Source organism: Rutidosis leptorrhynchoides, chromosome 2 (assembly GCF_046630445.1).
Source record: "Rutidosis leptorrhynchoides isolate AG116_Rl617_1_P2 chromosome 2, CSIRO_AGI_Rlap_v1, whole genome shotgun sequence".
Taxonomy (NCBI): domain Eukaryota; kingdom Viridiplantae; phylum Streptophyta; class Magnoliopsida; order Asterales; family Asteraceae; genus Rutidosis; species Rutidosis leptorrhynchoides.
The window spans coordinates 238,756,352-238,769,299 of NC_092334.1; the positions used below are offsets into that span (position 1 = coordinate 238,756,352).

Sequence of the window (12,948 nt, forward strand, 5' to 3'; positions counted from 1 at the left end):
GCCATACGACCTGGCTACTGTAATTATGATTTTCAGATAGCTCTGTTCGAGTAGATAACTTTTCATATAGGACTCGTCTTAATCCGAGTTACGGTTTAGGATTTATGGCCCTCCGATCGTCACTATGTCCATTTAACGTTGTGCTGAAAATTCTGACCTACTCGCACTTACACCGTCGCCACGGTCAAACGAAGACGAGTTTGCTTCTGTAATTTTTACCACACTTAAAGGACTCATAGACGGAGCCATGGCCACTGGTCTCACCTTATTTCAGTAGGTGTAGCGGCCGTGGTGACTGACCGAACTCAGCCTTTGTTTTAAACTACTTTCATAAACGAAACCTACTTTACACCTTTTGTTTGATGATGAATGATGATGACCCTTAAGACCTTATTTACATACTTTTAAACCTTTTTGGATGATTTACTGACTTAGTACTATTTGACTTAGGTTGAGGACTCGTTGGACCTTTCGGACCGATTACTTGCACACTTTTCCCGACTCGACTTTACCGCTACTTTATCATTGTGAGTTATAGCATTCCCTTTTTACTTTAACTTATTTTGGGAACTGAGAATACATGCGGATTTTATGTTTTACATACTAGGCACGAGTACTTAAACTTATATACGTGTGGGTTATACAACGGCATAAACATTCCCTTTAGCTCGGTAACGTTTAATCATTGGTTTTTGAACCGTGAACGCGAATCTTAGATATGGATCCATAGGGTTTGACATCCCCACTCAGGCTAGTAGTGCTAGCATTTAATGAGTGTTTAATACTTCGTATATATACGCACTTTCCAAGTGTACTTTCAGGGGGTATAAACGTTAAGTTAGTTACCAAGTGCCCACAGTTAACATATACCTTATCATACTGTTTTGAAACGCTCTTTGTAGCACTGAAATCTCGTGGCCTACCTTACATACTATTATACTTAAACTATAGCTCACCAACCTTTGTGTTGACGTTTTTAAGCATGTTTTTCTCAGGTGCTTAAGGTTATTTGCTTCCGCTGTCGTGCTAGTCTTGCCGTAGACACCCGCTGCTCTAGTGTTATCACCGCATGAACTGTTTATCTTGCATTCAGACTTTAATACATTTGAAACTATGTTTTGTAACAACCTAAGGGTCACATACATTTATTCATGCTTGCTATTAGTAGAAGCATACTGTTGGTGTAAAACATTTGATGTCTGTTATGACGTCACCTTTTTATCGTGAATGCAACTTCTTTTATTACATCATATAGTACTTAACCTTGTAATGATCCTGTTGTTGATGATTTGTACACGATGGTTTTGTACGGGGCATCACATCCCTCTTGATCCTGCCCTATATATATATATATATATATATATATATATATATATATATATATATATATATATATATATATATATATATATATAAAAGAGATCAAAAGAATATGGATTACCATTGTGCAGATCCAACGATCTGTGAGGTGTAACATGCGTTTACACCTACAAACGCCTATTGAACATTATAAACAACTCAATCAATACATGTGATTGACAATACAAGCAAAAAACTTGAAAAACCCTAAAAGTGTAAACCCAGTGACCCACGAGACCTCGATACATATTACTCCAAGCAAGATAAACCCTCACAAATGACCACCGAAAACCAAATGCTAAAGGCAAAAAGACAGAGCCCCAAAGCCTTCAAGCGAAACCAACAACCCCATCCTCGTCAGCAAACGCCAATCATCAACAACACAAACACGAAACACCCACCGGGGAACCCAAGAACACCTATCCCGAGGCCGGTAACCAAAGAGACCTCTCGATTCCAAAAAACACTCGGAATAACCCACCAAAAACCCACGACACCCGAGCATCTTTGAACAAATGTAATCCACCATTCGGGCAGCAGAAAACCCCAAGAGATAACCCCGGAAACATGAATTTGCCGAAGCCAAATAAATCGGCAACGATGGCAACGACGTCAACCCCACCCGAACAAGGACAACGACGGGATAAATAGAACGAGTGACGCATGAGAAAAGCTACAAAGCACGAGGACCCGACTGAAAATGGACCAAAACCCACCATCATAACTAACCGAACCCCAACCTTTGACAGGCCGGAATCCGGCCAGATTTCCGGCAGGGATCACGGCAGCCGGACCACAGGAGGGAGAACCCACTCAGGGTAGCCGAAAACGAGTACCAAACTGGAAAAACCAGTCGGAACTCAAACCAACCAATAAATCCGCCAGTTTTACAAATAAGGAAACGAAAAAGAGAGATCCGACGGCCATTTCATGAACCATTCAAAAAGCCGAAAACCCCTTACCAACCCCGATGGTAAAATTCCGAAGGAGTTCGCTGCCTACCAACCAAACGGCCAGTAGTCTGGCAAGATCCATCAACAGAACAAAGAACAAGTACACTAAGAACATAAAGAAAATCAAACCTGTAAGGACAATCCGTATCCCAGAAAACAGAGATCAAGTGGAACCACTTAATCTCGCTGCCTGTCGCCGGAGTGAGAGGAAAGACCCAATAGAAACGACAGGCTTCACGTTAACAGGACAAATGCATCAGATCTTGGGGGAAAGAGAAGGAAAAGCATGAAAAAGGAAGAAAACCGGACCTCCGGCGAGATGCCGAAGGCCGGAAACGGCCTTTGACGACTACAAACCAGAAAAACACGTGGTTTCAGGATAAAAGAAAATGGAGCGTTTGTAAGAGGAGAACGTTTTGGTTAAAGCACAGTAGATTTACAAAAATAGAGTAGAGATGAAGGAGAATTAGCTTACCAGAAAAAAGGATGAACTAAATTGGTCGGGAAAAAAAGGGATGGAGATTGAGATCATATGGGAGAAGTTGAAGTGTAAGTCTAAACAAAAATTGAAAGGTCTGCGTTTAGGCGAATCGGATGACTTGTTGGATGATCTTGATGAAGAGGGTTCCCACTTTGTTGTTGTTGGTGAAGGAAGTGGTACTATTTCTAAGTTAGGGGCCTTCCTTTTATTGTAAAAATTCCAATGGTATAATAGTTTGTTGAAAAAGCATGGTAAAGGGTTAGATGTTTATCATCAAACATGTATTCCAAATTTTTAGAACAAACGGGTCATGAAAAAATCAAGGGCGAGAGGGTATAAGTTAAACTTATCAACTCTGATGATACGTATAATGATCCGTCTCAAAAAGACACTAATTAGCAGCATCCCAGCTAGGGTTGTTACCCGGCATAAGCATATCCCGGAAAAGACTTCTTCCCAACATCACCTCAGTAACCTGACCAGAAGGTTACTTATGCATACACCCACGAAGGACCACGCCGGACAACGGCTAGCCGAGAATGCCATTCAGCCCGGATAAACATACACGCTACCAGCATCACCTAGCCGGATGCAGAGGCATTAAGAAGATAAGGATTATATCAACACAAATAAGCCTGTTGGTAAACCGACAACAATTTTGCCCGGTCACGACAAACACCGTGAAGAAACACTTGGAGTAAATACGAAGCAAAACCCCTCTCGACTAATCAGGCGTTCACCCGTAATGAACTACTCGGGACCACCACATTACTGGAACTTTCACAGCTTCCCGGTTCAGTATTTCGACCCGGTACAAGGATCCCGTCCCGGGACAAGTACGTTGTCCCGGAGAAAGTGCGTTGTCCCGGAGCAAGCACTTCATCCCTAAACGAGTACTTGATCCTGGAATATACATACTAACAAGTTGCACGCCACGTCAGCCCATGAATCTAGGAAAGTTTGTTAGGATCTGCTCGATTATTCCCATGAAAGGACAGGTGCCACATCACCCTTCGGGATTGTCAAAGTTTGTTACAACCATGAAAGGGACAGGTGCCACGTCACCATTCCCTCATAACATCTATAAATACGTAAACAAGATCATTTATTTCACAACACTGGATGCATTAATGTTACTCTGCCCAAATTAATTATAGTATCATCTCTCTGGTCGTTAATGCAATTTTGATAAAGACTCCGGTCATTATCGGAATTAATCCTCACCTTAAGATATTAACTTATTCGATTTCGATTGAGTAAGGTTAATCTAATCAATTGTTTTACGCCCTTGAGATCCAGATTTCAAATCGGGGTTCGCACAATTATTGGAGTTAAAGCAATCGATCCGCTCTTTTCCCCAAATCAAGCACTCAAATCCGAAATCTATTCATATTAAACGATTTTGGTTTGATCAAATGGCGCTATCTAAAGGTACGAAATTAATCACTACTCACCCTAACGAGCTGGAAGACGAAGAAGCAAGCCCAAGTAACACAGCCGACGCTAAGGTGTGCATGATTCACTCATGGGTCACTGGACAATGACGAAAATCAGGGGTGTTAGATGAATGGAAGCACGAACCAATTGTCTTCCCGTCGTTGTTCGATATTAATCCATCTTCAATTGCCAAATTGGACGAATATACACCGACACTGGTGCAGGAGCAGAGGTCATGTTTGAACACTGCTTTCTGCAGTTACCAGAGAGCATTCACTGACTAAAGAAAGTCGCGACATCACCGTTAGCAGGATTCAACAGTTCTGCAACCTGGCCAGTAGGTTCCATCACACTGGAAGTTGTACTAGGTAAACTACCTTTTCAAAGCACTGCGGACATAGAATTCTCTATCATCAAAACAGACTCACGGTACAACGTCATCCTTGGGCGTAATGCCATGCAAAAATTTGGAGCAATCACGTCCACGGTACAGGCATGCTAAAATTTCCAACTTCAGCCGGCATAGCAACCATCCGGACACAAGAGATGGAGCCAGTTGAGTGTTTGCAAATATTTAAAGGTGCAGACCACATCATAGTGTATGATGACGGCTATGTGTCACCAAATCCTAAATACCCGAAACAAAGAATCCAGATCAGAGCGACTTTGAGTGCTAACGCAAAGGACACACTTTGCAAACTCCTAGCGGCAAACATCGAAGTCTTCGCTTGGGAGCCGTCTGACATGACCTGGGTACCTCGCGAGATAGCACAACATCAGTGAAATGTGAACCCAAACGTCACACCGGTTGTCCAAAAGAAAAGAGCAATGGCGTTAAAATGAAGCAAATTCATGGATGACGAGGTACAACGCCTGGTCGATGCCAGCATAATGAAGAAAGTAAAATATCAGACATGGGTGGCAAATCCCGTGATGGTAAAAAAGGAAGACGGCTCTTGGCGCATGTGTGTCGACTACAAAGACATTAACAAAGCATGCCCAAAGGATAACTACCCCTTGCCGAGAATCGACTGGAAAGTTGAATCCCTCTAGGGTTTCAAGTTTATGAGCTTTCTGGATGCGTACAAGGGCTACCAACAAATCCCAATGGCAGAGGCCGACGAAGAAATAAACGCATTCTTCACAAACAAAGGCATCTTTTGTTATACCAAAATGCCATTCGGATTAAAGAATGCTGGAGCAACGTACCAACAGGTAATAGACAAAGCATTCCAGGACCAAATCGGACGAAACATCGAAGCATACATAGACGACATCGTCATCAAAAGTAAAACAGAAGAACAAATGATTTTAGGTATCATCTAAACGTTCGATTCACTATGCAAAATCAATATGAAGTTAAATCCGTCAAAATGCTCTTTTGGAATGGAGGAAGGCCGTTTCTTAGGCTTCACGGTTACTCCGAGAAGAATCAAGGCTAACCCAAAGAAAATCCAAGCTTAAACGGGAAGCTAGCGGCACTAAGGAGATTCCTGTCACGGGCTGCCGACAGATCACTCCCATTCTTCCAAACATTAAAGGGTTGCTTGAGCAAGAAAGACTTCATCTGGACGGACAAAGCCGAGAAGGCCTTCCAGGATGTAAAGACATTCTTAAAAGAACTGCCCACGCTAACGGCACTAATACCGGGAGAAACCCTCACGATATACCTTGTCGCCTCCTCCGAGGCAATCAGCTTGGTACTAATTGCCGACAGAGGTAAAATTCAGATGCCGGTATACTTCGTAAGTAAAGTGTTACAGAACAGGGAAGTAAACTACCTAGTCATGGAAAAGTTAATTTACGCCTTAGTGCACACAGCAAGGCGGTTACTGTGACGACCCGGAAATTTCCGACCAAATTTAAACTTAATCTTTATATGTTTCTGACATGATAAGCAAAGTCTGTTAGGTTGAGTCTCAAAAATTTTGAACTGCTTCATGTATACATTTACCCTTCGACTACTCTTGACGATTCACGAACCACTATTTGTAAATAGATACATATATATTTAAAATATATGAATTTGAAATATAAATTAAAATATTATCTGACGTAATTGTTAGAATTAATAATGTAAAATAAAATAATATATAATAACTATTATTTAAAATATAACTATATATGTAAATAATGTATAATGACTATATATATATATATATAGTTTTGAATTTATTTTGTAAGCAAGAGTAACGCTCAATTGTCATTTGATCGATGATAAGTAAATTAAAATCAAACTTATATTATTTTAATATAAATTGTGATTCGAAAATGAGTTTTACAAATTATAAACTTATTTAAGATATATTTAGGAACCATTTGTTGAATTTTAAAACTTTTCATATTTTACTTGGGGTTGGGAGTGAATAATTAATGTAATTTCTATCCAATAGTTAATGATCGAATTTTATACCATAATGACCAAAATAGATAAATATAGTTAATGTAAAGATTTGGGATTTTTCCGACTACTTTTATCTACCACTGATTAGCAACGGATACGAAATTCAGTCCGTGAAAGACGACGGCTAACTCATAACACGTTTCTAATTCAATTGATATTAAATTTATTAGTATATTATTTATTTATTATTATTAATTTATATTATTTCTTTATTATATATTATTACAATATACATAGATGATTGAGATATCTATAAGATAAAACAACCACCAATCCTTTCATTCTTTTCTTCATGCTTCTATTCGACGAATCAAGACACCAACCCCATCATACTCATTACTAGGGATTCTGTTTCCTTTCAAATCAAAATCCATTATTTAATTAATAAATAGATATGCATGATCAATATTATACTGTGTGAGTTTTTACATCTTTAAACTTCCACATATTTTAAAAGACTTAAACTCTCAATATATATTTACATACAAATATAAATACCCAGTTAAGGATACCCATGCACCCATCGACCATTTTTTTATTCACAACCACATTCTTCAAACATAACCAAAATCAAGCCACTTCTATCACCACCTCACCCACCAACGTTAGCCACCTTCACAATAACCACCTCCCATCGTGAAGGTTACAAGAACCACCACAAACCCACTTTCTATTTATGTTTCTGTGAGCAAACAAACCGTCACCACCACACATTAGCTCACCGTATCTCTCTCTATATATATACACGTTCATATAAATCACCAACTTTTAAACCACCACCATCATAGCTAGTTTCATTTTTCTATTCGAGCCAAGTCAAAAACCACAACAATCATCACTAGCTCGATGTATATAGTTTATGCTTTCCCTCTCATTCCTACTATAACCGCAAACCACCACCACCATCACCATTTTTATTTATTTATTTTGTTCCTTGTTCCTGTTCAACGAGTAAGTCACTTCAATTGTTGCTACTGTTTATTTTTATTATTATTTTTCTTTTGTCAAAAGCCCCATCATCGACCATTGCTTCTGTTACGTTTATGTTTCTGTGGAAACCGAATCAAACCATCTCGACTGCCGCTACAGTAACTTATTCACTGTTATGAGAAGAAAAATCTGCCATTTTAAAACGTCCTTCTTTTACCTCCTGCTGCTACCGTGACCCAGCTACAACACCCACCTGCAGTCTGGTCGAACAACAAACCTATTTACAGATTCTGTCACGGTTTTCTGTTGGGTCTGCAGATGCACCATTGAAGGCTACAACGGGTGTGCCTGTTTCGATTTTCTAAAACGATGAACGAAGAAGAGAGTGACACGCGTTAAAAATTGTAAATAAAGAGGAAGTTTGATACAGATGAGGCGTTAATAAAATGAATATGAAGGTGAGTTATATTTGACCATGATGATGTTACATGATTTTATGATAATAATTAGAATGATAACTAGGATAATAAAGAAGATGATGATTTGTTTATGGTAATGACTAAAATAAAGTAACAAATAAACAATCATCAAGTTGATTGAAGGATAGCGTTTTCTTTTCCCTCTTGGCCGACCATTATGACTCAAGCAAACCCCACTTGATAGTAGATGACAAAGTTGATGAAAATGATGAACGTATGGTGAGAATGATAAACGGTTTTCGTATGTGTTAAATAGTTAGAAACATGATTATTATCAGAAAGTAACAAGTGGAGAAGTGGTTTGGAAGCGTGTTTGATAATCGATAGGTCTGGGTTCGAACCCAGGCCATGGTTTTTTTTATCAACAATAAACAACTGTAAATATTGGGCTGTTTGTTGGGCTAGTTGAATTAGGCCACTACTTGTTCTTGGACTCTCGCTAATTGGGCTTGTAAGGTGAATTGGGCCAATACCAGATGTGGTTGCTGTTGGGAAAACGAATGATGATGATGTGATAATCATATTGATAATACATGTTGAACATATGATGATGAAAACGGAAATGAGGTTAAATAGGTTTAAGTTATGTATTAAAACGGAAAAGCAAGGACATAGTAATGGTTCGGGAGTGTTAGTGTGTGAACGAGAGGTCGCTAGTTCGAGTCCGGGCATGGACAGTTTTTCTTGTTGGAGCTTTCTCTAGTGAGGTAGTTATTATTATTACTCTTATTATTATCATTATCATTATTATTATTATTATTATTATTAATATTATTATTATATGTATCATTATTATTCTTATCGTTATTAATGCTATTATTATTATTATTATTATTATTATTATTATCATTATTATTATTATTATTATTATTATAATTATAACAGATAAATATTTTTATATAAGAGTACATTTACAACTACTATGATATTACATATGATTATATATATTTATATAAATATTTACACATAACAAAATATTGATTTTTACTATAATATTAATCATATATATACATATATATAAATATATAAAACTGTATAAATATTAATTATTTTAAAAATATATATATATATATATATATATATATATATACAAATTAGATACATAAGGTATATAATTTAAGCCAAATATATAAATCGTTCGATTACGATTATATATGTGTTAATATTAATATAAATGATATAGGTTCGTGAATCCGAGGCCAACCCTGCATTGTTCAAAGTCATCATATGTATTTTTACTACAAAATACAGTATTGTGAGTTTATTTGATTCCCTTTTTCTCTTTACATTTTTGGGACTGAGAATACATGCGCTGCTTTTATAACTGTTTTACGAAATAGACACGAGTAAATCAAAACTACATTATATGGTTGAATTATCGAAATCGAATATGCCCCTTTTTATTAAGTCTGGTAATCTAAGAATTAGGGAACAGACACCCTAATTGACGCGAACTCTAAAGATAGATCTATCGGGCCCGACAATCCCCATCCAAAGTACCGGATGCTTTAGTACTTCGAAATTTATATCATGTCCGAAGGAGGATCCCGGAATGATGGGGATATTCTTATATGCATATTGTGAATGTCGGTTACCAGGTGTTCAATCCATATGAATGATATTTTTTTCTCTATGCATGGGACGTATGTTTATGAGAAATGGAAATATGAAATCTTGTGGTCTATTAAAATTATGAAATGATTATTTATGTTAAACTAATGAACTCACCAACCTTTTGGTTGACACTTGAAAGCATGTTTATTCTCAGGTATGAAAGAAATCTTCCGCTGTGTATTTGCTCACTTTAAAGATAATACTTGGAGTCATTCATGTCATATTTCAAAAGACGTTGCATTCGAGTCGTCAAGTTCATCAAGATTATTATTAAGATAATTATAATTAGATATATTATGAAATGGTATGAATATCGTCAATTTACGATGTAAGGAAGTTTGTCTTTTCAAAACGAATGCAATGTTTGAAAAATGTATAATATAGAGGTCAAGTACCTCGCGATGTAACCAACTATTGTGAATCGTTTGTAATCGATGTGGACTTTGTCCGGATGGATTAGGACGGGTCCTTTCAGTTACGGTGGTATTTTCAAGCACATCCGATTCAAGTTTTCACGGACCAACCAATCAAACACGTACTGACTAGACCAGATATTTCCGGGAGAATGGGGAAATGGGCAATAGAACTTGGCCAGCATGAAATCACCTTTCTCCCGAGACATTCACTCAACGGCCAAGTCATCGCTGACTTCCTGGTAGAGCTCCCTTCTGATATGGTCAAACAAGGTGATACTACCGTTACGAGAAGGGAAACGGACGAATTCTAGGAGTTATATACAGACGGAGCATCAAGCGAGGAAGGGGCCGACATAGGTCTACTTCTCGTTTCCCCGAACGGAAAAGAAATAACCTACGCCATCCGGCTAAAGTTCGCCGCCTCAAACAATGATGCCGAGTACGAAGCTCTAATAGCCGGATTATGCTTGGCAAAAAGCATTGATGTACATCAACTCACGGCTTATGTCGATTCGCAACTGGTAGCACGCCAGTTAAACGGCAGTTTTGAGGCAAGAGACACATCGATGCAAAAATACCTAGAGCTTACAAAGACATTAACCAAAACCTTCGCGGCATTTGAAATAAAGCAAATCCCCCGTAACCCTAACAAGAAAGCAGATGCTTTGAGCAAGTTTGCCTCTTTGCTTTACGATCACTTCACCAAAAAGGTCATGGTGGAAGTACTAGAAAGAAAGTCAACCGACGAGGATACCCTCATGGAAACAATCACAACAGAAGAAGAATGTTGGATGACACCTTTCATAAAATACCTTGTCGATGGTACCCTCCCGGAAGACAAGCTACAAGCCCGTAGAATACGAATGCGAGCACCAATATATTACTTTAAAAATGGCATCCTGTATAGAAAATCGTTCACAGAGACTTATTTAAGATGCGTTGGTCTAACGCAGGCCAAAGAGATCATACATAAAATGCACGAAGGAGCCTGCTCGTCACATTCCGACTACAGAACAATAGTCAGCAGGATCAAAAGAATGGGTTATTTTTGGCCAAACATGTACCGAGACGCATACGATCTAATCGTAAACTGTGAGGCATGTCAAATACATGCTCCCGTCAACCGATCCCCTCGCCTCAACATGGTCCCAATACACGCCACTTGGCCGTTCTACAAATGGGGAATCGACATTGTCGGTCCATTCCGAAGAGGTGTTGGAAATGTCAAGTTCCTAGTCGTTGCAATTGATTACTTTATAAAGTGGGTCGAAGTGTGATGACCCGGAAATTTCCGACCAAATTTAAACTTAATCTTTAATTGATTTCTACACGATAAGCAAAGCCTGTAATGTTGAGTCTCGAAAATTTTGGAACTATGTTTATATATGCATTTGACCTTTGACCATTTTCGACGATTCACGAACAATTGGTTTGTTATACAATTACTATTATTACTAGTATTGTGGTTATCATTATCCATATCGTAATCAGTAGTAAGATTACAATTTTAGTTATTATTAATGAATACATATTATTATTATCTTTATCAATATTGTTATTATTAATATTATTATCAATTTCTAATTTTATTATAATTAATATAATTATTATTAGTGTTATGATAATTAATATTTATTATAAACAACACATTTTATTTACATTACTAATAGGATTATTATCAATAGTATTACTAGAATTAAGATTATATATTATTATTATTAGTAGTTCCATTAATAATATTAAAAATTAAGGTATATATAATTAATATTATTATGTTTTCCTTATATCATTATATAAATATATATACATAAAAATTGATACAGCTATACAAATACAGTTACATAAAATACTGTTATAAATCTATTTATATATACGTAAATATGGATAGTTAAATAAATATAAATATGGGGAAGTAGATAACCAAGTATACGGATATATATGAGGTGTACAGATTATATATACACCGGATATAAAAATATAAACACATTATATACAGATATGATTATAACAAGGAACGTATTCTGTTTTCCATCGGTTTCAAGCTGTAGATGAATTGTCCTCATATCTTTAAAACTACTCCATTCACGAATTAAATTCCAGATAGTTACAAAACCAGTTTTATGTCACCTTCTACTTTTATATTTTTTTATCTAATTTGTGTCCTTCTAAATCTGATTTCCTGTCGACCTTTTGAAGATACAACAAGTAATTAAATTGTGATTGTTGAACAACTCATCATTTTCTTTCTTCCTTGTATCTACCTGTCGACCATCTCATATTAAAATAAGCGATCACATCATTAGAGAGAAATCATTCAAATTCTGTTTCATGTCGTGATCAAACTTTAACAACTCTTGTTTCTATCTCAAAAATCGATTAACAAAATGAATCCATAGTACAACCTATTGAAGAATCACTATCTGCTTTTAAATCTTCTTTGTTTTCTTTCCTTTGTCTGAGTAAAATTCTGTCAAGCACCATAATTGATAAATAAATTGATTAGTTCCAGCATTAGTAATTCATTCAACCTTCCAACTTCTTTAAACGCACTTCAACAAAGAACAAACGCCAAAATTTTTTTAGCTATACCAGCTGCAGTTTACTTGAGCAACTCATCATTCAAGAAACCACCCCATCATCATTCTTATTTCTTGACCACCTTTTTACTTATTTATCAATCCACAGCCTATCTTCTAAACTTGCTTCTTCTTTGAAAGACACCATCTTCACCCGCCATCACCACTTCAACAATCACCACGACAACTCAATTCTAATACTATTTTTCTGTCAAACAAAAACAAGCCACAACTCTCAACACTTTTCACGCTTCTCTTCTTCTTTGTTGCTTTTCTTATTTATGAACCACGATCAACAA

The 12,948-nt window shown here is 37.0% G+C and overlaps 1 protein-coding gene across 1 annotated transcript; it reads left to right on the forward strand.

Moving 5' to 3' along the window:
• Nucleotides 1-10,222: 10,222 nt before the first annotated feature.
• LOC139888609 (uncharacterized) lies at nt 10,223-11,350 on the forward strand. Its single transcript, XM_071871610.1, has 2 exons — nt 10,223-10,343; nt 10,398-11,350. Exons 1-2 carry the CDS (start codon nt 10,223-10,225, stop codon nt 11,348-11,350), a joined length of 1,074 nt encoding a protein of 357 aa, XP_071727711.1.
• The last annotated feature ends 1,598 nt before the right edge of the window (nt 11,351-12,948 follow it).

What these genes read in the sequence shown, in the direction of transcription:
- LOC139888609 (XM_071871610.1), top strand. Translation starts at nt 10,223, where the DNA reads ATGGGGAAATGGGCAATAGAACTTGGCCAGCATGAAATCACCTTTCTC. An exon ending in TTCTGATATGGTCAAACAAG is followed by an intron (nt 10,344 to 10,397) that starts GTGATACTACCG and finishes AGTTATATACAG; the next exon opens with ACGGAGCATCAAGCGAGGAA.